A 25,488-nucleotide genomic window follows, 5' to 3' on the forward strand; every position below is an offset into this window, starting at 1 on the left:
TTAAATTCCATTTTCCAACTGTTTTAGGGATTTATTAGTCTCCTTCAGACTCCTTATATTCTAGTCTTTAACTATGATTTAATAGTACCTGGTCTAAATAGTACCTTACTTTGAGTCTCAAGCTTGACCAAACGAAGCGCCATTCCAAGTATATTGTTAAAGTGGGTTCTGGGAATCCGAAACCCTTGAATCCTACTAAAAGTCGATTACCTTTTCCCATCAATTCCAGTCTGCTGGATTCTGCTGTGCCTGGTGGCCTGGACGTTGGCGGACGACTGGTCCCTGAGCTGCGCCTCCAACTGCACCTGCAAGTGGACCAACGGCAAGAAGTCGGCCATCTGCAGCTCCCTGCAGCTGACCACCATTCCGAACACGCTGAGCACGGAGCTCCAGGTGCTGGTGCTGAACGACAACCACATCCCGTACCTCAACCGGGAGGAGTTCTCCACCTTGGGGCTGCTCAACCTGCAGCGCATTTACCTCAAGAAGTCCGAGGTGCAGTACATACACAAGGAGTCCTTCCGCAACCTCAAGATCCTGGTGGAGATCGACCTGTCGGACAACAAGCTGGAGATGCTCGACAAGGACACCTTCATGGGAAACGATCGCCTGAGGATACTCTATCTGAACGGGAATCCCCTCAAGCGGCTGGCTGCCTACCAGTTCCCCATTCTGCCCCACCTGCGCACCTTGGACATGCACGACTGCCTGATCTCGTACATAGATCCCATGTCCCTGGCCAACCTCAACCTGCTGGAGTTCCTCAACCTGAAGAACAACCTGCTGGAGAGCCTCAGCGAGTACGTGTTCCAGCACATGGCCAACTTGAAGACGCTCTCGCTGGAGGAGAATCCGTGGCAGTGCAACTGCAAGCTGCGAAAGTTCCGCGGCTGGTATGTCAACAGCCGCCTGAGTTCCGTGAGCCTGGTGTGCAAGGGGCCGCCGGCCCAGAAGGACCGCTCCTGGGACAGCGTGGACGACGAGCTCTTCGCCTGTCCGCCGCGAGTGGAGATCTTCAACAACGAGGAGGTGCAGAACATCGACATCGGAAGCAATACCACCTTCAGCTGCCTGGTTTACGGCGATCCCCTGCCGGAGGTGGCCTGGGAGCTGAATGGAAAGATCCTGGACAACGACAACGTGCTCTTCGACTCGGAGAGCATCTCCTCGGACAAGCTGTGGAGCAACCTGACCGTCTTCAACGTGACCAGCCTGGATGCCGGGACCTACGCCTGCACGGGCTCGAACTCCATAGGCAGCATGACCCAGAATATCAGCATCTACCTCAGCGAGATCGTTCAGCACGTGCTGGAGAAGACGCCCGAGACCTTCTGGTACTTCGGCCTCATCATGGGCATCTTCGGCACCGTCTTCCTGCTGATCTCGATCTCGTTTGTGGTCTGCCTGTGCAAGCGCACCACCCGGCAGCATCGACATGCCAACAAGGCGGGCGTGAAGTCCAGCGTTAGCTTCAATGACCAGGAGAAGAAGCTGCTGGACTCGAGTGTCACCACCACCACCAACGATCGGGGGGACAGCTACGGCATCGACAACCAGCCCACTTCCATTGGCATGAACAAGGCGGACTCGGCCGGAATGGGCTTCAACCAGATAGAGATCCACGCGGTGGACAGTCACCGCCACGGGAGCATGCTGGTGCAGCAGCAGCCGCAGCAGCAGCAGATGCAAGGAGGACCTGGCATGCGGCAGCAGCTGATGCAGGTGAAGGATCCCACCTGCGGCATGATGAGTGTGCCCACCTCGATGGCCGGCCACACACACGCGCATCCCGCCCAGATCTCCGAGGAGTTCCCGCTGAACGTGGGCGTCTTTCCACCGCCGCCGGAGTTCTGCTCGAACATAGTCCCGAATCCCGCTTTCGGGGGCAATATCTTCATCCGGGTGTCCGTCACCCAGGACATGCTGGATGGCGCGGACTTGAACATGTATCCGGATCTGCTGAACATTCCCAAGAGGATGCAGGACGTGCAGGAGAGTGGTGCTGGCGCAGTGGCCGTGCCAGAGGGGCAGTTCGCCACTCTGCCAAGACACACAGCCAGGAGGGGCATCCTCAAGAAGGACTCCTCCTTGCAGCAACAGCAGCAGCAGCAGCAACATCAGCAGCAGCAACAGCAGCTCCAGCAGCAGCACCAGCAACTCCAGCAGCAGCACCAACCATCCGGACTCTACACCCATGACGAGATCGTGACCTACAACCTGGAGGCCAGTGGCTACGACCCCCACCAGTCGACGTACCACAGCAATGCCATGGAGCTGCCGCCACCGCCGCCCCCGCCCGCCGTAACAGCGGTGGTGCAGTGCCACCACCCGAGTCCCAGCAACTGCGCCAGCTGCATCAACAGTGCTCAGCAGCCGCCCTCCGCCTGCCCAACGCCGCCCGTCGAGGTCACGCCCATGCGGCCGCTGGACAGCTCGGCCTACCCCAAGTACGACAACATGGGACGGCGGATCACGGCGAGCGGCGGACTCGGTGGCTCCAACCTCTCCCTGCCCGACGAGGAGCGGTACGAGAACGAGACACTTTTCGGCCAGGCGGAGGGCCAATCCAAGGGCGTTCCGGAGCAGTCGCAGGATCTTCACCAGCCGCAGGAGGCGACCCAGGGCCAGGACAAGGGCGGCGGTCCTGGCGAGTTCGTGTCGCTCTAGTATTACGGTACCCAGGTGTAAATAGGTCAATAGATTCGTGTCGTCCCCCACAGCCCCGGGAAATCCTTGGCAATCGTTTGGTTCATATCAGTTTGAGAAGCGAGTGCTCGAAATGAATAGATGTATATGTAGAAACCCACGCAATCTATTGACTGTATCACAGCATCCTGAAGAACTTGAAAACAAAGAGCAATTCGCACAGAATCAAAAGGAAACTCGGTCTGGACTGTTTGGACTTTCATTTTAAAGACGTTATCAGACGGATTTTAAATGCCAATGACTTTATTTATATAACTTTGTTCTTTATTACGATTTATTTGTTATTATCAACTTTGTCTTTACCTATATTATAGTCTTCTTTAATCTTGAAAACATCAAATTCTTCGAATTTTTTTTTTATTATTTCATTTACAGTCTGTAAAGTAGAAAATCCAAATATGTCTGTCGTCGAGCCCCAATCAAAATCACAGAGAATTTGAGAATGTTGAGTTAACAGCGAGGAAAGCAAAGACAACACTTATTTTCCATTCGGATTGCACTCTCAGACTAGATACCGTCAAAGTATACACTTCTAATTAATACTCCATTAGAGACTCCATCTGTCCCAATCCTAGCTAGCATTCGGTAGTAGTCCACTCGAAGTCTGTACCTCTATAGGGTCGATTCTAGGTGTATTCTAGAGGGTATAGCGACCAAAACTGATCTTCATAAGGTGTATAGTACGATTAGTCGCAAGGGAGGGATCCATGGCCCGTCGAGTCTTAGACATAGTGCTTCTGGGGTGCTAGTTTCGCGGGAGTATCCATAAACGTTTTAGAGATCAGACACTGAATAGGATTAGCTCGGTGTAGGACGAGGAGGAGAAGCCAAATTATATCTCTAGATATGCATCTATATACAATGTTAGCCAGATCTACTACGCCCTTATATACGCCCGTATAACCACCTTGATGTGCAGTGGATATATAAGTACTTTATCTAGTTTTTAGCCCCCTCGGCCCGTAAAATAGTTCCTTTCTTGTACATATGTAAATGTATTCCTAATCGCCTAAGGACTTTTAATCAAAATAATTTTATGCCTCTAGCCGAGAAAGTATCGCGTATATCACAGCGTCGTGCCAATGTTTTAAAGTCAATGTCTGTTTTTAACCTGTTAACCTCTGCGATTGTTTAGACCTGTTAGAGCCCGTTTCGATTACGTAACCGCAGGACTTGCTGAACACTTGGTACCTATGATTTAGTCAGTCTCAAGGACAGCCCGCTCCTGTCCCACCATCCCAGTTCCTCCTCAGTTGCCCACTCGAAGTCCTGCAAGTAGACCAAATCTAAATCTAAATACGACATAATTACGTAACACATAGCTATATATACACCTGCATACGTTTGTACTGTGTGTAATCTGAGTGTAGAAGAAACGCAAAGCAAATGCGACCCAGGCGAGGCTATATCGATGTGTATATCTTATATAGTAAACATATGTAACATTTATCGGGATCCATGTACTTGGAGGAGGCAGAGGAAGGCCGAGGCACGCGAGGAGAGAGGCCGCATAGATGGATTTTTTGTGTCTGTAGAAAGTTTCAAATTCGAGCTTGGTAATGTAAAAGTAAGCTATAGAAGTCAGTATAAGTACACGATAACCCCCTTCATGACCACGCCCACTCCACTCGCCGCCCCGCTGAATGACTGTGTGTGCGTGCGTGTGCGGAATAATTAAACACTGAATGCAATGAATTACTACAATAATTGTGGGAAAGTATGCTGGCAAATATTTGCACAACTTCCCTGCGATTGCCCCCACCCCCTGGCACCCCTTATTTGTTTTATCGCTGTTGTTGTTTGATGTGTGCCGAGTGCGAGCGAAGGGATTTTTGTATTTTGGTATTATGAACTGAGCCAGAGCAAATTTGCACGGCGCACACAAAGCAGGGCAAACAGAGCTTCTAGTTTGAACTGCATAACTGAACAACTGCATCCGCGTTTTTTGCTGCGAACCTCATTTTTGACAGCGCAGATGAATGATTCAATCAAAGCACTATTTGTCCGCTCTAATGGACGGGAAGGGATCCGAGTTCGAAACAGAATCCGCGTCGAGGGAGGAGCTGTACATAGGCCATTTTAATTACATCATACTCGCGCAGACAGCCAATATTTTATTCATTTTAAATCGTTTTAACTAATTAAAACCAAATGGAAACCGCGAACAGGGCGAGAGCAAAGACAAGTGTAAACACGCAAATAGAGTAATGGGTAATGGGAATAATGAGGGCCCGACTAGAGGAAATTTAAACTATGCTTTTAACAACGTTTCCCGTTTCCCCACTTCCCCGTTTCCTCAACCCCGTTTTCCCGACCGCCACGCCACGCAGCGCCACGCGTTTTCCGGGCGGAGATGGAAACGTAACTATGATTTTAATTACTCTGCTCGAATGCAAATGGAAGGCGCACACAGAGCCAGATACTCGTACCTAGCTGCGAAATGTATCTGAATCCGGGTATCTGCATCTGCGTGCGGCAGCCATTGAAGGGCCGAAAAAGCGAAAGAGCGGTAAAATTAACTTTTGTGAGCGCTGCGGAGGCTGCCGAATATAAATTAAACTCGAATGACGAATAGTAGTGACAAATTTTGTACAATACATAAAAGCGCATTGCATATTGCATTTTAACTTGAATTCATTCAAAGCTGAAATTAGCCCAATCTCACGAGCCCCACAGCATCAGAACTACAGAGTCATAGCATCACAGAATCCACCACGGACGAGCACACTTGTACACTCGTCGTATGCGCATTTATAAATACAAAACATCCCGACAGGACGCGAGGACGGTACAGTTGTCGACAGACGACAGTCGACAGGACACACGGATGCGGACACGCACGGACGTGCACGACATGACAGACCGGAAAGGCCAACATTTAACAAACAATATAGCCGAGAATACATTGTAATAGCATTAATAGATTGTCAAGCTTTATTACACACTATATTAACATAGATGGAATAATAATAATAATTATTACTACAGTAATAATACGAGTACAGACAAAGAACACAAAGAGAATATGAATAAATTTAATAAAACCAAAAACAAAGCCTTTTCATAGCCCACATGTGGGTGGATGTTGCAGCTGCAATCCCCATTTGCCAGCGCCATTTACCATTTAGCATACCGTCATTACGGCCGCACAGGAACAAAAACAAGGCCAAACAAACACACGGCGGCGCAAAAAAGGAAAATCGATTTGATGACATTTCCATAATGGAAAACTTCGCTGCAGTCAAATCAATGTCTCTTCCTGCGCACTTGATGGAAAGTTCTCGCCAAACACTGCAGCCAACTTCCTCAATATCCTAGGTCCTTCCCCTGCAGCCCCTGCAGCGCCTGCAGCCCCTCCTCTCCGCCCCTGCCAATCTGCATAATTTGCCATGCCCCGCTCCTATCACTTGTTGATCGTAAACGGTTTTTGGCATATCAAATTTCCGACTTTTGCCATAGCCGTTCTGAAATGTTTGCCGGCGATAACGAAACGAACATTCGGAGCATTTCCGCGCCTAATCTCCGCTTCCCAGTGCCACAGCCACCTTACAAATGCTCCAATAATGACTGCGGAGGAAGTGCACTGAGCGAAGGCAGGGGTCGTTATGCCACAACCACTCAAGTGGAAAATTGAATTGGGACTGACGCATGCAAATCAACATTTAATGTGCGTGGAGATGAATTGACAGGAAGTTAATAATTTAAGGGGATAAAGTATTGAAGGTACAAAGGAAACGCAACCCACATCGAGTTGTTCTCAGTGCCTGGCCGTAATAACATTTTCGTCTTAATGCACTCGCAGCCCATTTAGTCAAAATTCGCCCTTGCATCTGCGTCAGCAGCCACGTCAGCGTCATCTCCAGCCGAACAGGGCTCCATCGGTGGCAGCACATCCGTTTTGGCCAGAAACCACCAAGACCAGAATCAGGCCGAGACCAAGGAGCGGGCCTCCGTCGAGAGCCCGTTGGCACCGACTTCGGCTTCGGTTTGGTTTGGCTGTAGTCTGCCGTCCGTAGTCCTCAGTGCGCATTCCGTGTGCGAGTACGGATACGTGGGCCATGTGCGGACCCTCGGGGGAATCCGATTGCCACGCATCGAGCACGTACGCCGATGACGACAACCGCAAACTGCTGCGATTTCTAGCAGCGACCTCGCTTTCGCCCGCCCCCAACCACCCACCGCCCGAGCCCCTCTCAGTCGCACTTTGTGGCTTTTCCTGGCAGGCAGCCCGCCCACTCGTTAGGTGCACAGCGAGAAAATGCTTCCGGAAAGTCACCTGTTAATCTGAGTAAGTAGATAGTAAGAGATTCGTCAAATTCAAAAATTGAACAGTTCCCAAAAATGGCAATAAGTTAGAAAGGTGTCTAAAAGTATGCATTGTTGTTGTGAAAACAAAATCCTTTTATTTACTGCATACTTTTAGACCCCTTTATAAAAGATTTCTGTGGACCCCTGTTGATATAACACCTCTAACCTTTTATTTTTATGTAGCCCCCAATTTACCGAGCTACTTTTTAATCCAAGAAAGTAATGATAAGCCAGAATGCGCTCCCAGTGCAGCTCTCCTTGCCTTGCGTTACGTATGCAACATTCATTTTTAACAAGCATAATTTGCGGCCGGCCCAGCAGCGCAGCCATTGGGATTTTGGCCCGACCCCCAGTCTTATGTGTTCCAGGTTATTTACAGTTTTCGTGGCCCTGCACTTTTCTAATGCAAAAATGATGCACTGCACCCACGCGGCCCACGTCCGCCCACACTGGCCGCCCTTTCGGGTGGTGGGCTGGGTGTGCGGGCCTGGCTGTCTGTGGTCAGAAGCGAGTCGGGCTGCGAGGATGCGGCGCAGTCAAAACATGCACTTAATGTAGCATCAGCAGGAGCCAGCAGCCAGGAGCTAGTAGCCAGCTGCCGGGGGGCAGGAGGCCTTTTCTGCTTTTGACCGGGCTCCGCAGACGCCGCACCGCAGTGGCAATGAAAGTTGGAAACCAATATTTGTGCGGGCCGTGGGCGAAGGCCCGGAGGAGGCCAGGAGCGGTCCTTGTTTGTCCTGTCTCTAAATGGATAATTGAGTTTGGCTCGTATGAATCTGTGAACGTTTGGGAATTAGATTGCCCGGGGGAAGAGATGATAGCAACCACAGTTAGTGCATCAAGTTGGCTGCCTTTGCAGACAAGGGGTTTGCAAAAGAAAGCGATTGAAATGGGCCATCTTTGGGTTTTTAAGTTAATTCTAGAGGTGCCTGAAAGTGAGTAATGGATATATCTGCGAAGTAATCGTATATTGTTGCATACTTTTATACAGATTTATTAGTGATATCAAAACTTATACTTGGGAATCTTGAAACTAGAATCATAGAAATAGTCACATATGGTTACCCTTCAAACATAAACACAACTTTCTAACTCTCTATCGAAAGGAAGATTGCTATAGTGCCTGGCTCCTATTGAAATCACATTAGTTCCCAACACTACCGCCCCGCAATAAAAACTCCGCTCCTGCGAGCTTTGGAACAAAAATAAATCTATTTGCCAAACAGTTATTGCTCTTGTTTCTGCGCCGCTGCCACAAGCACCTCCTCCTGGCCCTCCTCTAAAACTAATGCCAACTCCGGCCCCTTCCCTCCTCCTCTCCGGCCCCCCGCACCTTTCCTTTGCCTTCGTTCCGGCTCCTTGCAATCCGATTCCCCACGCAGCTCGTCCCGGCAATATGTGCGCTCATTTTATGCCTTGCATTTGGCAACGGCTCAATAATTGGTCAGTAGATAGGGAAGGGGTGTTCAAGTGGGCGTAGAGGGGGCGGGGCGTTCGAGTGGGCGTCGAGGTGGGGTTGAGGGCCTTGGGCCACGGGCCATGGTCCATGGGCCCGTGACTCAGGTGCCCGCAAAGCTTTCTATAAATTCACAGGCCATGGCAGTGATTATGCAAGTCGGCTAAGCCGGTGGCCATGAGGATGCACTCGTCCTGGTTTCTGGAATCCGAGAACTGCCGCCTGCGGCGCTGGAGCTGCAGAACGAAGCGAAATTGAATACGGGTTATGGATGGCACGCATCTGCAGTTTCACGGACCCCATGATGCCTCCGACCCATTTCTATTTCCATCTTCCCTTCCGCCAGAAAAACAAACAATGTCCGGACTGGAGTCCCGGATCCAGACCCCCATGGCTAGCCGGAGTGCACCGGAATTTATGCCTGCCGCCGGCGATGGCGAATTTCTATTCTTAAGCAAAGAGAAGGGGAGCCAGGCTGAAGTACTCGAAAGTAATATGAGTTATTGCCACTCATACTTAAAGAGCAGTTAAATAGAGCTATTAAAGGAACTGTTTGTTTCGCAACAAACCTGCCAAAACTAACTCTTTTGCGGGGGAAGCCAAGCAGATACTTGCAACTCCAGCTGCCTGCCAAATCAGATGCGAATGAGCCGGAAAAATCGCAGCCACACGCCCATTGTTCTGGGCTCCTCAGGCAAATCAATACCGCCGCTTAATGGTACATTGCACCTCGGAGAGCTGGGGGCGGAGTGGCAGGGGGCGTGGCGCGGCCTTTGATCCCTGCGCCCTAGCCATATCCGCAGCCCAACCCCGCCTGACCCTCGCACAGGTGCCCCTACCTGGCCATTGATTAAAGTGGTTCCTTTGCAAATTTATGTTCGGAATATTAACCGAATTGCTCCCCGAGGAAAACTCCCCAGCCACTCTCGCTCGAAAAGAAAACTTTTTCCACAATGTACTCGTGTACTGCACACACTCGCACACACTCGCACACACTCGCACACACTCACATGGGCAATCGCATGAAAAAGGGGCCAAGGCAACTTTTTTAACAGTTTTTGGATTTTGGAATACAAATTATGTAAGTAATCTCAATTTATTGATATATGGAGATGCATGTTTACACGTGGCCAGCAGCGGCCCGACATTGTCGCTGTTTTGGATTCCGGCGGGGAAGGCCGGGGAGCGTCCTATTACAGGTGGGTGGCTCAATGGGCGGTAGGCAGTTCGAGGTCGGGGCCATATTCGCCCGAGTGTGACCCTTATGAATGGGGCAACTTTTGTCTTTCTTCGTCGCATTTTATACCCTCGCAGCATTATAATTTGCCATGAATATATGAAAACCGTTTGCAGAAGTTCAACCATTGCGGGTCCTTGGGCCCGGCCCTCCGCCCACCGGCAGCCCACTTGGCTGGGGATTGTCAGCCTGGGAAATGGTTTATGTAATGGGATTCATAACTTGTTTACCTGCCCAGCAGGGTTATATCTAGTCGGGAAGTGCCGCCGGAGAGCCGGAGAATGTCCAGGTCCAGGACTCCAGGTCTCGCTGGCGCAGTCTTTTAATTTTAATTAAACTCCTCGAATTGCCATAAAAGATTTTTCGTGGAGCTGCCCAATGATTTACGGCCCTTTCAAGGTTACTCGCTCCATTATAAATTCATGCAAATGCTTCTGCATTTTTGGTCATTATTCAGCCCATTATTTTCCAAAGCCAAATTCCAAATTAGAGCAGATCATCGCATAAAGCCGAACTTAATTACCTGAAATTATGATGTATGCCCTCGAGTAACCACGCGCCTGATTTATTTGTATGGCCCAGTGCTTTCCAATCTAATCCCTGACTAGTGGTAAATTGCACAGCTCTTCGGGACTGCGTTTAAAGTGTAATCCTTTATTTAAACATGATTAATTTGGGATTAATAAGCCAACGGTCGGTTATATGAAGAACTAAAAGTACAAATTTAAATTCGTAAATTGTATTTCACATTGTAAAAGTTTCCCATTTGGACATTGGTTTTTAAGGATACCTGTTGTAATGTAAACCACATCTATATCTAACCAGTTTATGATTATATATATTTTCCCTGAAAGAAGCAATGGCAAAGCGACTATTTATTGTATTTATTAAATATTTAATGTTGCGGCTTAAATTTAAAATAGCCAAGTTTCACCCCTCCCGCATTGCCAACTGTTTCGCTAAGCGAAGTTATAAACCATTACGAGAGAGCTCTAAATGTTGCAGATTCTTAAATCGGCGAAATAACTTATTAAATTATTGACAAAATAGTAAGTTGAGGTGTAATCATTCATAAAATATATTTATTCTTCATCTAAATTAAAGCGGGAAAAATAAACATTTGCTTTTGAATTTCCCGCCTTTTTAAAGTGGTGTATGGTCGCACTGGGCAACGGGCAACAATAAATCGGAGTATCGATTAAGTATCGGTTTGCGAGCCAGCTCTAGTATCGCATAAACATCGAGACTTGGGGAAAAAATAAACTACAACAAAACCATTAATTAAACTAGGAAAGCGCAGCGTTACATCAATCGAGGCAGCCGAAGTTGGATCACCGCCGCGACCGCAAGTCGTGAGATCCGGAGTCTGGAGGCAACAGCCCAGGAGGCGCCCACAAGTCGCACATTCTAGCCCGCAGCCAAGAGAAATTGGTAAGGCAGCACGGCACAAGGAAATGCTCTCCGCTTTTCCCCCGCTCCCCCCACACCAATGTCCCCCTCGCCCACGAGCCAGGCAGGCAGAAAAACACAGAAACAGAAACACAAACACAGAATTAATCGTGTGCGCATTTTGCAGATGCCCGGCAGCGAATCTCGCCCAGAAGCAGATCATCCCGAAATAAGTCGAAGTAGTTCCGGCTCCGGCCCCCAAATGCCAGCGGAAGAGCGGCCACAGTGAGGCCTCCCTCGCGCGAACCTCGCCAGGTGGGTAGTACTGGGCGGATGATGCGGTGCACATGCAAAGGACAGGAAGTGCGGAAAACACTCCGCAAGCAGCACTCGCTGAAGTTGCTCAGGTGACGCAGAAGAGCGACAGACGGAAGCACGCACGATATCGTGACACTCTGCACTTGTACATAGACCTGCCGCTTGGCGAATTCGTCACATTTCGCACACAGCGGCGAGACTGGTTGCTATGGTATACATAGCATATCATATTTGCGGTTTCCGAACCTCCCGGGCCAAATAACTGCCCTCATGGCTTAGATACTACCCCATAACACCATGCTGCTCCTTCTAAATCGGGAGTGATAGAGGTCCTTATACTCCCTTTAATGAGTCTGCAGGTTTCAAAATCTTATTGTTCGACAACCATAACCGAAGTTTGTACTTTATTGCTTAACACACTTTTAGTCTCAAGACGCCTTCGATTTGCTATTCGGTTGCTATTTTAAGACCCTGTAAATGGTACAAAAGGATACAGCACATTTTGTTTGCGAGAAATGTATTTTTAGGTGTACCACTAATAGCATTAAAATAGCCATTGTAGCTTCCCCGATTTAAACCAGAAAGTAATAAAACTAGGTTAATCCATATTCATACAGGGCTAGCGTAGTGAAAGGTCAAAATCTATTGGCTTTATTAACTTAGAAAGGCATTAAACTATTGTTTCTCAACCCTTCAATGTGTCTAACAAATATTCCCTTTTCAGTCTTTCGCACATAGCATGGAAAGCACGGACAGCAGCGACAGCAGTGGGGATAGTTCAAAATCCATTCCCCGGCCCGACTTCGAGGCGCTCTCCGCCATCGACAGCCCCCAGCCGCAGTTGCAGTTGCAGAGCTCCTCGCTGGATGGCCACATCGAAATGGAGTCGGTTACCGTGCCCAGCAAGCGCCAGAAGTATGTGGTCAGCGCTCCGCCGGGATCGGCTAACGGCAGCAGCCATTCCTCGAGCTCGAGTCCTTCGAACAACGTGGGCTCCTCGCTCACCATGAAGCTCACGAAGGTGCAGTCCTCCACGCCCAACAAGATCAAGGTGGCCAAGGAAATGCTAGCCCTGCAGCGCTCTCACATCGAATCCGAGGTCCTCAGCAACTTTGTGACCGGGGTCTCGAAGTTGAAGCGCCGCAAGTCGCGCAACGGTCCCGGTAATCTCGCCACTCAGGCATCAGGTGGAGAGCTTTCCCGCAGCTTGAATGCCACCACCGAACACAAGAAAAAATCTCTCAAGATGGCCCTGAAGCGGAGCAAGAGCATTCCCGCTCCCATCCTGGACTCGGACGACGACTGGCAGGACGAGGACATCGACAGTGGCATAAAGAGCTGCAGACCGCGAGGACACTCGATGGCCTGTGACGATGGCGAGCGACTGACCGAGCTGAATGTGGAGGACAGCATCAGCGATCCTCCGGAGCGGAGGCTCACCCGCTGCCGGTCCCGCAGCAAAACGCTATCTCTGAGCAACAGTTGGAGCAACGAGGAGAAGGCACCGAGGCGGGGCAACATACGCAGCGAGAACGAGGATTTGGCCAAGAAGCACAACGCTTTCCTGGATCGCGTTATCCACCATGATCAGGACTCGGAACTGGCGCAGCACACCTCCGTCGAGGGCGACCCCGATATTGAGTGGCCCGTTGGTGAGCTGGAGGCCCAGAGCTCACTCTTCTCGGATGCCAGTGACTCAAAAACGGCCTCGGCGAAAACACAGGAAGAGGAGGCGGCCGAGCGGCTACTTCTCATGTATGAGGAGCCACCCTCGGTGAGTGGTAACAGTAGTCATTTAAATTATTTTCCAATAATATTTTACTTGCTTAAAAATAGCAGTTATACTATGTACATACTTTATCATTTACTTTAGTATTTTTTCGATTATTCCTTATATTATTGACAAACCCGCTCTCGTTACGGTCTTACACAAGTTTACATTTTAGCAGTCATTTATTTATTAGTTTCCCCTAGTTAAACCACGTTTATGATATTCCTGTTGTCCGCGAGCAGTGGGAATAGAATGTTCAGTGGGTATGGACGCGATTATAATGTCTCGAAATCCTATCTTTCAGCCTGGCTGGGACCCCTTCTGCTGGAAGTGTCGGCAGTGCGGCAAGCTGATGGCCTGCTCCAAGTGTCTGCGCTCCTTCCACACCTACTGCGTGCGACCCGCCACCACCAAGTTCGACTCCTCCTGGAAGTGCCCCGAGTGTCAGGTGATCGAGGCAGCGCCCAAGAGGTGACCTTCTGGCATTCCCCCACAAGTGAAACCGCTCTATTCATTGCTTCTTTGTCTTGCAGGCTGCGGCGCAATGGAGTTTCCGTGGATCTTCTCAGCCAGCTGCTTTCCTTCGCCCTGGACCGCATGAGGCATGTGCGCGGGGTGAGTGAATAAGCTGATTTTGCAATTCGTACGCCAACAGCTCTGTATGTACAGTATCTCGTTCCTTGTCGAGATCCCATTATCTTCCCACACACGTTCTCTGTGTGGTGTTTCAAAAGTCACGCGAAAACACTGTGCCCCAGCAGACGCACATATGTATGAAGTAATAGCTCGGAAGGTGTGGGTTTAGCATCAATTCTTATTGATTATTCGTTGACGTAACCACTCAGTTTAACCCTCAAAGCCATGCAGAAAAGCTTCCCAAATTAACTTGGTGCATTCATCGATATTGCATTCAAGGGGTGGCATTGAGGCTGACTGTGCTATTATTGTGTCCGCAGCTGCAATTGATATGGGTTATGGGTCTGTGTTTTTACGCTCTTTGCCGCCTCCACTCGCTTCCACTGTAGACCCAGTTTTTCTCTCGCTCAGTGAACGTTCATGCAGTACATTCCGCGCAGATAGACACCTGAAATGACTCGCTGGTTTACCGGGCTCTTGGGTTCTTGGGTACCAAGTTCACTCTGAGCTCCCTTGACCCTTGGGACTGCAGGCCCACATCTCTATTGGCTCCACTCCGACGCCAGATGTGGGCCTTAGTCGGAGCTGTTTTACGACTCACGTGGTTTATTTCTCTGCGTTTACTTATCTGCCAGTTGATTCCGATGGCCAACGGCCTGCTCGTGTGGCTAATGGACGGCTGTGCTTGTGTTCGTGAGGGCCTCGTGTACATGATAATGAGGTTTAATGGTCTGAGCTACGCAAACGGCCTCTGCAACTGAACCTTTTTATGCCAGGGCTCAGTAAGAAGCTGTTTACAAACTAGCATCTAAGGAACCAATAATATCATTCGCAAAATGCACTAACCTTAAATAACTCGATAATAATGTAATAATGTAAGCAAGCGAAGCTTTTAGACTAACACATTCCTCTAAATTAGATTAAATTCAAACAACTTCTTGGGAGTGAAAAAATAAATTAATTAGTTTATTGTTATCGCCTCTGGGGCAGCGTCCATTAAAAGCAATTATACACAAGACCATGCGGAGTGGATAAACACACCAGTACGCAGCTCCTTACACTTACAACCGCGGTGGAAATAATAGCAAACTTAAAAAATGTAATAAATAAAAAGCGGCATAACAAATATATCCTGATAAAAAACATACATAAAAACTAAAATTCAGAAAACTATTAAACATTTTCTGTATTATTTAGTTGGGTTGCTATTGTGCTGAGCTCAACTGTAAGCCGTTCATTACCAAGTTTGTTTGGGCCTTTGTCTGTACCCAGTTGTCTATCTGTGGTCTCTATTGTAGACCATGGTTCGCGTTTACTGGCACTCCAGAAGCAGGAAGACGAGCAAGGAACAGCAGATAGCAGTACTTTATATTGGCTCGGCTCACAATTCCCTCCCCTACCGACACACTTACTCCCCATCCCCCGGTGCTGAGACCTGGATGGTATATGTACTCACACATACGCTTATTGGCGTGTCTGGGGAAAAGCGAGAACTTGTTTTCAAACGATTGAAGCTCGTCGAGCGAACGCTCTCTTCGCCGCGCAACGAATTCGAAACCGACACTCATGCCGTCTTTCCCCTCGTATCCATCCCAATCGCCAGGCCCACAAGCTGCGTTCGCCGCAAGAGGTCTTCCCGCTGACGTACAAGAAGTACTTCGTGAACCCGGTGAGCTTCGAGAGCCTGGCGCAGTGCATCCGTGATGGGGCTTACCAAAGCACAGAGGAGTTCCTCGGCGAGGTGAAGTGGATGCAGCACAACGCCCTCATCCTAGACGCCGGGGGTGAGTTTATTTTGGTTTGGTTTCATTATAACTAGCCTTCTGCAGCGAAACTTTTGCTAAACATTTCTTAATTATCTTTTGCAGATGCGAAAGTGGAACAGGCTTCGAAGGCCCTCGTCAAGGTGTGCCGGCAGGAGGCCAACGAAATCGACACCTGCCCCGAATGCTACCTGAACGCCAACTCCAGCGACGAGTGGTTCGTGAAGGTGTGCCGGCACCCGCATCTCTTGCTTTGGGCCAAGCTCAAGGGTTTTCCGTACTGGCCCGCCAAGGCGATGGGCTCGACCAACGCAGCGCTGGTGAATGTGCGCTTCTTTGGCAAACATGACAGGGCTTTCGTGCCCGTAAAGGACTGCTTCCTCTACTCAGCTCAGAATCCAAACACACAAACCAGCCGTAGATCAGCAAGGGATCTGGCGGAATGCATCCGAGAGGTGGAAGTTCACATCGAGCAAATCAAGCGAAAGATTGGCGCGTTTAATTACGCTGCTTTCCGCACCGCGTACGATCCACTGGAGGAACAACAACAGCTGGAGCAGATGATGCCTGGCGTGTATGCGGCCATCGATAGGGAACTTGAGCCAGCCAACAAGACACCTCTGCAGTTTCTCATCCGCAAGACGGCCGATGATAAGCTGTCCATAGTGAAGAAGACGAAGGCCACAGAGTCGGGCAACGAATCGGATCAATCGCCCAGTCCCGCGAAAAAGCTTCCGGAGGTGGACATTGTCGCGGTGGCAGGATCCGGATCCAACGATCACTCCAAGCTCAAGACCAACAACTATGAAGTTATATCCAGATCTGGTGAATCTCTGACCGACTCTCGGTGCAAGGTATTGCTCAAAAGAAAGTCTCTGGCTGCCAAGATAGTTTCCGTGGAAGCCCCGGAGGTGGTGCCCACAAAAAGAAAACATTCCCAGAGTGATGCCAGCTTCACCAGTGAATCCAGCGACCACAAACGCAAGTCAAAGCATTCAAAAAAACAGCCAGAGCAGGAAAAACAGTGTGATGGGCAAGCAAAAGCAGCTGTAGAACCTCCAAAATCTCCAAAAACTACGCCGCATGAGGAAAAATCACAAGAAACAGAGATGGTCAAGGAAACTTCTACCAGTGAGACTTGCGCCTCATTTCCGGGAGCTTCTGCCTCCGTGATTTCTGTAGTAGAACTGGTCAATCGTCGCCAGGGCGTAACTATCACAAAGATACCACGCCAACAGCAACAAGCGGCAGCTGCAGAAGAGCCGGCGGCTGCTCGTGCTCCCCCTGCTACAGCTCCTCTTCCGGCACCGACAAGCAAACCAAATGTACCAAAGCGCACCGAAGCAGCAATCCAGAAACAATCCGAGGTGGAAAGACAGCAGCAACAGCTCATCAAGAAAGTTATTCCGTTCATAGAAATTAAAACTGAAGTAATGTCAGAACCAGAAGATGAAGAAATGGCGGTGAGACAAACATCAAATGAACCTCCAGTTGATCAACTTCCTTTGCACCAGGAGCAGCAGGAGTCGATTACGGCTCAGCAGGAATCGATTACGACTCAGCCGGAGTCGATTACGACTCAACCGGAATCTCATCTGCCAGCACCTGTGGCAACTCACCAACCCGAACCAGTGGCGCTTCCACCTCCGGAGGAAGTCCGAATTAAGGAGGAGATTTTCAGCGAGGATGAAATGGAAACTGATCAGATCAATGTTAACCAGAGATTTGAATCAATGCCACCCATGCCACTGCCTATGCCTCCGCCTCCTCCTCTGCCGCCTCGAGAGGAAACACCCGCAACAGATGACCTGGTTCGATTTGTAGGCGACACCACTATCCAAAGGGTCAACCAGAAGCAGTCAGTGAAGTCCGCGGATTTAGCGGCAAAACGTAAGGGAGCTCAACAAGTTCCCCCGCAAACTGCACCTCAGGCGTCCTCTCCAGCCCACTCGCCTGTCCAATCAGCCGCACCCTCACCTTCTGCATCACCCAAGCCAAGTAGCACTTTTGTGGCCGGCAAACCTCCACCATCCAAGGGAAAGTCTCCATCACAACAGCAATTCCGGGCGAAGAACGATCGTGCACTAGTTTCCCCACCAGGGACCGCAGCACCGGCCACCACCACGTCGTCTTTGCTGAGATCCAACATGGTGGTAATTCCCGTGGAGCAGCCTGGCAGCAGCAATCTACACAGTCCCATGAATATCCCGGTTCCACCATTGAGGGCTGTTTCCAAGAGCACACTACAGAATACTTCCACACTACCAACTCCGCCTTCCCTTCCGCTAGCCTGTCAACCCAGCAGCTCCATATCTATGCCTCCTCCTCTAGCCGGCTTGAGTATTCCCCAAATGGCCATCCACACATCACAAGAAGGCACCATGACAAACAATGGAGAACCCGCAGGTCTGCTGGCCAGCGCGTTAAATGGTTTGACAGGCGAAAACGTACCCAGTGAACCTATCACCAATGATCCCATAACTCCGGGCTTGGCCACGGCTTGGAGTGAGATGCTCCTGCGATCTGGCGTACCAAAACTGGTTGCTCGTCCCGGCGGGCCTCTCCGATCGGATGGATCTCAAATCTATCCTTCGCAAGCAGGACCCGTTTCGCAAAAACTCAAGGAGAACGCGCACAAGGTAAGTTTACATTTATTGATTTAGGCGGGAAACTACTAAAGCTTTATTTTTTTATCACAGATCACCGACTACTTCATCTCCGTCATTGAGGACACGCTCAGCGACATGGCTACTGGAGATCAGAGTGTCCTCCAAGCCCGAATCGCCGGCCTGTCGTTGGAGAACGAGCGCCTGAAGCAACACTATGAGCGCCAGATAAACGACGTGCACCGCACCAGCGAGATGATGATCGCCGAGATGCGCAAGACATTGGAGCAGGATCACAAGCGCGTGATCTGCGAACTGCGCCAGCAAAACGCCATCGAGCAAATGCGGGCAGTGGAAGAGGCGAAGAAGAAGCAGTGGTGTGCGAATTGCATGCGTGAGGCACAGTTGTACTGCTGCTGGAACACCTCCTACTGCGACTATCCCTGTCAGCAGCTGCACTGGCCCAGACACTCAGCCACCTGTGGCCAGGCCGCGCCACCCACAAACCCAGTTCCAACACCTTCGGCTCCGCTAATAGAACCGGGCCGATCCAAAGCCAAAGTGGCGATGCCAACGGCGACACAACCAATCACCAGTCCCAGTCCCAGCTCACAGATAATTCGAACGGCCGTCGCCTGTCCACCTGCAGCACCTGTTGCCAGCGCACAAAGCTCGAAGAAGTGGCCGCCTATGATGACGTTGCTCAACCAACCAAATCCGGAGACTGTGCTTAAGCTGCCCGCAACCACATATTTGAGGCCAGTGGTCAGTACCACAATGACGTCCACGGTAACGGCACCGGCATCTGCTAATAACAACAGCCACGCAGTAATGACACCTACGCCAGCGGCTGGAAACCACCTTTCCAATCTCATGTCCGCGCAGCGCACTCCCCCCAACTTCAACCCCAAGACCGCCAGTCAAACGATGCCCATACAGCGCTTTAATATACCTGTAAGTAGGGAATCTGATTTCGAGGCTTCCAAACTTGATAGGCATGCTTTAACATTCTCTAATTTTTTAACATTTCTTTCAGTTACCCATCACCGTGAATACCAACGCGCCCTTTATGATCGCAGAGCAGCATCAGAAGCAGGTGCCGAAGACTACTGGTCGCAGCTCTGGTAAAAACAACAGCCGGATGCGCCAAATGTACAGCAACAATATCAACAACAGCAATCCGCAGGGTATGCGCAGCAACAACAACCCGCAAGCTATGCGCCAAAATCAAATGAATCAACAAGTGTTCCAGCAATAAATCGTGAACGACTAGCATCAAAAGCGTGCGTGCGTTCCACCTGGAAAGACTGCCTGTTATTCAGGAAATAATTTCTTTGATATTCCGGAGAAACTCAGAGACAGATTGAATAGTTCGATCACTCTACCCCTTACATTTGATACAAACAGCAAACTGAAAACCATAATATTTATTTCAATTCCCTCGAGCGCAGCTTTTGATTTTTTTTAATTCGCTCCTAGAATAAGTTAAAGAAGACGAAAGTGTAAAGTACCATTCAATAATTAGGTTTAAGATTTCATGAATGTTGTTGTAGTTTCACTGGTTTTACTGTAACTTAACCGCCTATTGGATAAGAATCATCGTAAGGCCATCAGATGGACTTTGCATAGACATAAGGTCATCCCACTTTTCTTTTGAATCATACTGTAAATTGTTTTTATCATCTAATTTACATACATTTTATGTATATTTAAAGCAAAGCTGTAAAGTGGAAAAAGAATAAAAATGCATTATTTGCCTATAACATCAAAGACACTGTGCATAAGGATAATTGTAGAAAACAGGACATACGTCAGAAAGAGTAGAGCACTTAAAAGTATGCAATACTTTCAACATCTGGAGAATTAAGATTCGCATAAAAGAGTGCTACACAAAAGCTCTTAACTTATGACCACCATAAGCCAGATTATTAAAAGTATCTTTTAGCTTTAATTTCTCATCAAACACCTGGGAAACAAAAACAATTTTTCTAAAGTTGCAAAGTAGTACCATGAGCTCAATCAATGTCCAGCTTCTTGAAGTTTCCCTCGATGCCAAAGAGGTCGGAAGCACTTTTTGGTTTTCCAGGACGACATTTTTCGTTCACCTGGTGCCGGGACTCAAACTCAAGCATTTCCTTGCGGTTGTCCAGCAGTTTTTTGTAGTAAATTTCTGCGAAAACGGTTACGTTTCGTGAAAACAATCAGTAAGCAATGGTTTTTGAATCTCGCGCCCACCCTTCGCAATGTTTGTCTCCTCGACTTGGCCGCCGTATTCCTTGGGAAGCATTGCCTGGGGCACAAATTTGTAGAACTCCTTTATGTCGCTGTGCACATGCAGCACAGTGGTCAGTTCTTTTTTCATAAATGGAGTCATGAGCGCCAGGATCTTGTCCATGAAGGGTACAATGTTAATGAAGTGAAATCCGATCAGCCTGATGGCAGCAGCTTCCTGAAAAAAATAAATAATAATTTGGATTGTCTCTAAAATGTTAACCTAAGTTTATTTACCTGCAGGTAGAATAGAAACTTCTTCATTTGCAAGAGGCCAATCCGGGCTACATGTCCCAAGGATGTGTTTTTCAGATCGATGACTATGACGTGTCCCGGCTGAATGCCATCTTCATACATCCAAAAGTCGAAAACCATGCAATATCTGAAAGTGGAAAACAAAAGTATCTAAATATGGGGAATTTTTATGATTTAAACCTTAAAGATAAATCCCAACTTTTTCGGAGTGCATCGACATATACGTCCCCTGAACTGCACCCCTGCCTGTCAAGCTTGCTTAATTGCTACCTCTTAATTGACTTCCATTATGAAGCAGATTATAATGATCGCTATAAACTGACAGTAGTCGCTGGTTTTTGAGTACCTGAAGTTTCTCATTATTTCGGTATGTATCTCTGTACCCGGAGAATGGCGAAATGTGCCGTGCGTGCCTCTGGTTGCACTAAGTTTGAGGAGTCAGCTCGGACCTTTAATCTCTTCATGCTCCGTACGCCTTGTCATAATCACGCCACAAATGACGTGCAAAATGGAGCTCAACCGACAATACCTGACAGCCATTAATATTGAAGTAGAATTAAGCAAGTGTTTGCTAATTGTGTATAACTATCTAAGTAAATATATGAAATAGCTAAATACAAACGAAAAAAGTTAAGATTATCAGTCACAATAGAAGGTAGATCCCAATCTCCCAGGTGCTTACAGTTTCATAACATCCGCAAAGTTATAATTGGAGGTATTCAAGTCATCGAGTTTGGCGAGAATTACCCTATATCCTTCGGGTGTGGATCCTGGCAGAGGAACAATGGAACTGTGGATGTGTAAGGAAGTTATGTCAGTGCAAGGTTAGTTGTCAAGTATTCGGTCAGGACTCCACCCACACAGTTCGCATGGCTCGCCTGATCTCGGGTCGCTCGCTGTCGAGGTTCTCGAAGAACTCCACCAGGTGGGTGCGGGCCGTGAGGTTGGTGTCCAGGACCTGCTTGGCCACCTCCATGCTGTAGCGGCAGGAGTGGAAGAAGTGCAGGGCCTCGCCCTCCGAAAACCTGTCCGAGATGTGCGGCTGGGCGTGGATCCAGTCCAGGAACTTCAGCACTTCCGAGCGCTGGATTTCCGGAAAACTGGCATACTGATCCTCCAAGTTGGCCTCCTTCATTTCGCTGGGCTGCTCCGGGATCGGGATTTACTTTTGATTGTTGCGCTACTTGGCCCGAAACGCGTTTGAGCGCGGTCAACTCTCGAATGAAATGGAAATGAAAGTGGAGGCTGGTTGCTTTCGCAAGTGAAACTGGTTGCCCGTCTGACTTGGCTTGGCGAATTCGGCATGCAATTCCATGAGCTCGGGATGGGATCGGGAATGGAAGTTTTTGGGCGGGGAGTTGAGGGGCTTCGACCAGCATGTGTTCAGGAAAAACTAGCAGCGGCTTTCGTTAGTCACACGAAAAGAAATAATAATAATTACGAGTCAGAAAGTAAGCTTTAAAATAAATATTATTAGGGACATGTAATTGGATTTTAAAATGCAGGTATTTTTAATTTTTTCTATTAATAACTAGCAATGTATGCATAGTTAGAAGGTTTCATAAATAAGTATTAAAGCTTTGTTTTCAGTGTTTTTGTCGTCGGTTCACTTCACTTCCATCAGGCTGCGTGAAAATGCATTTTTGCCCGACTGCCGCCGCCGTACGGTTATTATTATATTTTTTTCTTCCCCGGGATTGCATAACATGTGATCAAGTGATTGGGCGGCCGATCCATGACGAGGGGCCTATTATTATTTCGCATGGCGTGTGCTCGGGAGATCGAGAGATCCCAGCTCCTTCATCAAAGCCAAAGTGTGACGCTTGACTGGCGAAAGGAAATTATTTGTGTATCTATGTGCAAATCGAAATGAAGATTTAAGATTGGAGGAAGAGTGGCATGTATGGCGTATACATAATATGTATGAATCAAATCTTTTGTCAAATGGGGAAAATGTAAGGTGTTGATAGTGGGGTACCAGTTGCACAACGCGCTTAGCTCGCAGAATCCTTCTGTCAAATAAGATGTCACAACCCATACGAGTTCGTAGAGTTGCAGTGCTACTACGTGTAGCAACTTCGTCTTCCACTTTATTCGCGGAGTCTAGCTGCCACAACGGCCTCATTTCCGCGGCAGACACTTGACATTTTGCCAACAGCAGACACCAGCCAGCCACTCAGCTGGTCAGAAATGCAACCTGGCTAGGCAGCCTGCGGCTGGAGCTGTGTGCGAGCACTGAAAAAAATAGTGCACAAAAGAGGAATATGCCTATGCGAAAGTGGAAGTTTTCGTCGAACCTTTGTTAAACTGAGGGTCTCAGCTGAAGAAGGACGAGGAGCACACAATCAGAGCTAACGATCCACCTTTAGTACATTTAGTACATTTGTTGCTTTTCTTCGGGAAAATTATTGATATTATTTGGTGGAATTTCGAAATGAATTTTAATGGCAAAAACGCGTTTTTCTTCGGTGATTTTTTATTGTAACTTGGCTAAATTAAGGACCTCGACTAACAGAAAGACTGTTTTGATCAGCTAACAACTCCAGCTAACGAGCCATCTTATTTTCGGGTAGATTCAAGGCACTTTAAATTTTGACAAATTTTTGCGTTTTTCATAAGGGGTTACATCACAATTTTTAGCTAAAAATTGACGAAAATTAAAGTTTTTAGTTGTTAATGCCCATCGATTGGGAATTTTATTACGAGCTCAACGAGGTATGGCACCCTACAATTGGACCATTTGTTGCCTTGTTTCGGACAAAAAACTGATAATATTTGGTGCAAAAGTGGGATTGTTAGCTTATGGCAAAAAACTCAATTTGTTGATAGTTTTTTTGACGTAAATTGACTAAATTGAATCCCTCAGCTAAATAAATTACTGCTTTGATCAGCTATGAACCCCAGCTATCGATCCATTTCGTTTTCTGGTAGATTAAAGACACTTTAAATTTTGACAAATTTTTCGATTTTTCATAAGGGGTTACATCACAATTTTTAGCTAAAAATTGACGAAAATTAAAGTTTTTAGTTGTTAATGCCCATCGATTGGGAATTTTATTACGAGCTCAACGAGGTATGGCACCCTACAATTGGACCATTTGTTGCCTTGTTTCGGACAAAAAACTGATAATATTTGGTGCAAAAGTGGGATTGTTAGCTTATGGCAAAAAACTCAATTTTTTGATAGTTTTTTTGACGTAACTTGACTAAATTGAATCCCTCAGCTAAATAAATAACTGTTTTGATCAGCTAAGAACCCCAGCTATCGATCCATTTCGTTTTCTGGTAGATTTAAGACACTTTAAATTTTGACAAATTTTCGCGTTTTTCATAAGGGGTTACATCACAATTTTTAACTAAAATTTGACGAAAATTAAAATTTTTAGTTGTTAATGCCAATCGATTGGGAATTTTATTACGAGCTCAACGAGGTATGGCACTCTACAATTGGACCATTTGTTGCCTTGTTTCGGACAAAATACTGATACTCTTTGGCTAAAAATTAGGATCTAAAACTTCTGGCAAAAACAGGTTTGTTAAGGTTTTCAGACTTCAATGGAAAGTGGGTAAGAACATTAGGATGGGTTGTAGAAATGCTTTGAAAATTGTATTACTCTAAATTACAAATGAAATTAAAATGTTAGAAAGACCCCGAGACTGGCCAGAGTTTCCTCTCCGTGTGGCTGTGGCATGCACCGCTCAGTTAAAACAGCCGGTGCGCCACTTTGGCGTGGCTGAAATTCCAAGCGGATTATGAGCCGCGCGCAAAGAGCAAACGGCAAATAGCAAACTGCAAATGTTTGCCGCCGAAGGCAACCAGTTTGTGATCCGAGGAGTGGAAACTGCGGGAACCCAGGGGAGGGGGTCCGCGGAGGCGGTGTAGACTCGCATTTTATTTTGGACCGCTGGGGGCAGGTGTCGTGGTGTCAGCCTCGAGTGTCAAACTAGGTGCCAATCCGAAATTAATTATGCATCCCAAAGTCCGAGCTTGAATCGAAGCTCGACCTGCACGTGGGGGTCAGGTGCAGCCAAAGATCTGTGGCAAGTGCAAAGTCATCAAGAGCAGAGATCAGCTGCAGGTTAATCCAGAACCGAACCACCTGTAATCTGGGTTTTGCAGCCCAGTATTTCGCTTCTTATCTATCTATTAAATATTATTTTTCCCTTGCCTAGTAGGATTTTCGTACTTATTCTCACTGAAATTCTGGCAGAAAATATACTTAGTCTCTTAACAACACAATATTTGCAGGGTGCTAACGCACGCTTTACCAATGGTGACCCAAAAAATCAATCGCAGGAATGCTTGCATGCTAATCGTGGATCAGGTTTCCGAAGACCACGACGACGGCGATGATGATGATCGCAAGGTGGTGACAACATCGTTTGACGACGTGCGTTCTTTTAATGTTGCCGTCACGCACCGAGTCCTACGAGCAAGTCGCCTTTTTGGAGCCCGATTCTCCGTCCTCGCTGGAGCCCCGCCCCGCTCGTTCTCCTTCTCCGGCTGCGGTTGTCATTTGTTCCCTGGCCATTTTTCACGCATTTGACTGCATTACTTAACCCCAATTGGGCAGACGACGTGCACCAGCTTGCCACACTCCCATTCCCGACGGCCGACCCAACTCCCGGTGCCCCCGACGCCCCTCTCGGAGCAACGGTTGTGTTTCCGTTGGCCACCAGAGCTCCGTTGGACAAATGAAGTCGTAGTTGTCGCGTCGGCTTACAGCAATTTGCATATGCCCCGCCCTGCCCCGGACCCCCTTTTCGGGGCG

At 48.1% G+C, this 25,488-nt stretch overlaps 3 protein-coding genes and 1 long non-coding RNA gene across 5 annotated transcripts in view; 2 read left to right on the forward strand and 2 right to left on the reverse strand.

Annotated features, from left to right (window-relative positions):
• The window catches only part of LOC108023880 (uncharacterized), a 45,548-nt gene extending 39,794 nt beyond the window's left edge, over positions 1-5,754 (forward strand). For both annotated transcript variants that reach the window (XM_017093564.3, XM_050889014.1), the window contains exon 5: positions 230-5,754. In XM_017093564.3, coding sequence (XP_016949053.1) covers positions 230-2,667 — 2,438 coding nt within the window. In that variant the 3' untranslated portion in view covers positions 2,668-5,754. The remainder of the gene's footprint in view (positions 1-229) is intronic.
• A 5,174-nt stretch (positions 5,755-10,928) lies between these two features.
• On the forward strand, positions 10,929-19,960 carry LOC108023878 (protein kinase C-binding protein 1). The gene is made up of 9 exons (XM_017093561.3): positions 10,929-11,138; positions 11,284-11,411; positions 12,139-13,188; positions 13,490-13,656; positions 13,719-13,800; positions 15,425-15,605; positions 15,690-18,223; positions 18,284-19,144; positions 19,227-19,960. The coding sequence occupies exons 3-9, from the start codon at positions 12,154-12,156 to the stop codon at positions 19,446-19,448; spliced, it is 5,082 nt and encodes a 1,693-aa protein (XP_016949050.1). The 5' UTR covers positions 10,929-11,138; positions 11,284-11,411; positions 12,139-12,153; the 3' UTR covers positions 19,449-19,960.
• LOC127011508 (uncharacterized) lies at positions 13,215-14,511 on the reverse strand. The gene is made up of 2 exons (XR_007764499.1): positions 14,423-14,511; positions 13,215-14,269 (listed from the first exon to the last, which is right to left on the reverse strand). It is a non-coding gene; the product is annotated as an uncharacterized LOC127011508 (long non-coding RNA).
• Positions 19,961-20,115: 155 nt separating the features above from the next.
• Positions 20,116-21,974, reverse strand: LOC108023855 (alpha-tocopherol transfer protein-like). Its single transcript, XM_017093502.3, has 5 exons — positions 21,577-21,974; positions 21,399-21,506; positions 20,699-20,843; positions 20,426-20,639; positions 20,116-20,360 (listed from the first exon to the last, which is right to left on the reverse strand). The coding sequence occupies exons 1-5, from the start codon at positions 21,849-21,851 to the stop codon at positions 20,206-20,208; spliced, it is 897 nt and encodes a 298-aa protein (XP_016948991.1). The 5' UTR covers positions 21,852-21,974; the 3' UTR covers positions 20,116-20,205.
• Positions 21,975-25,488: the final 3,514 nt, after the last annotated feature.

This window comes from Drosophila biarmipes, chromosome 3R (assembly GCF_025231255.1).
Source record: "Drosophila biarmipes strain raj3 chromosome 3R, RU_DBia_V1.1, whole genome shotgun sequence".
NCBI classification, from domain to species: Eukaryota; Metazoa; Arthropoda; class Insecta; order Diptera; family Drosophilidae; genus Drosophila; species Drosophila biarmipes.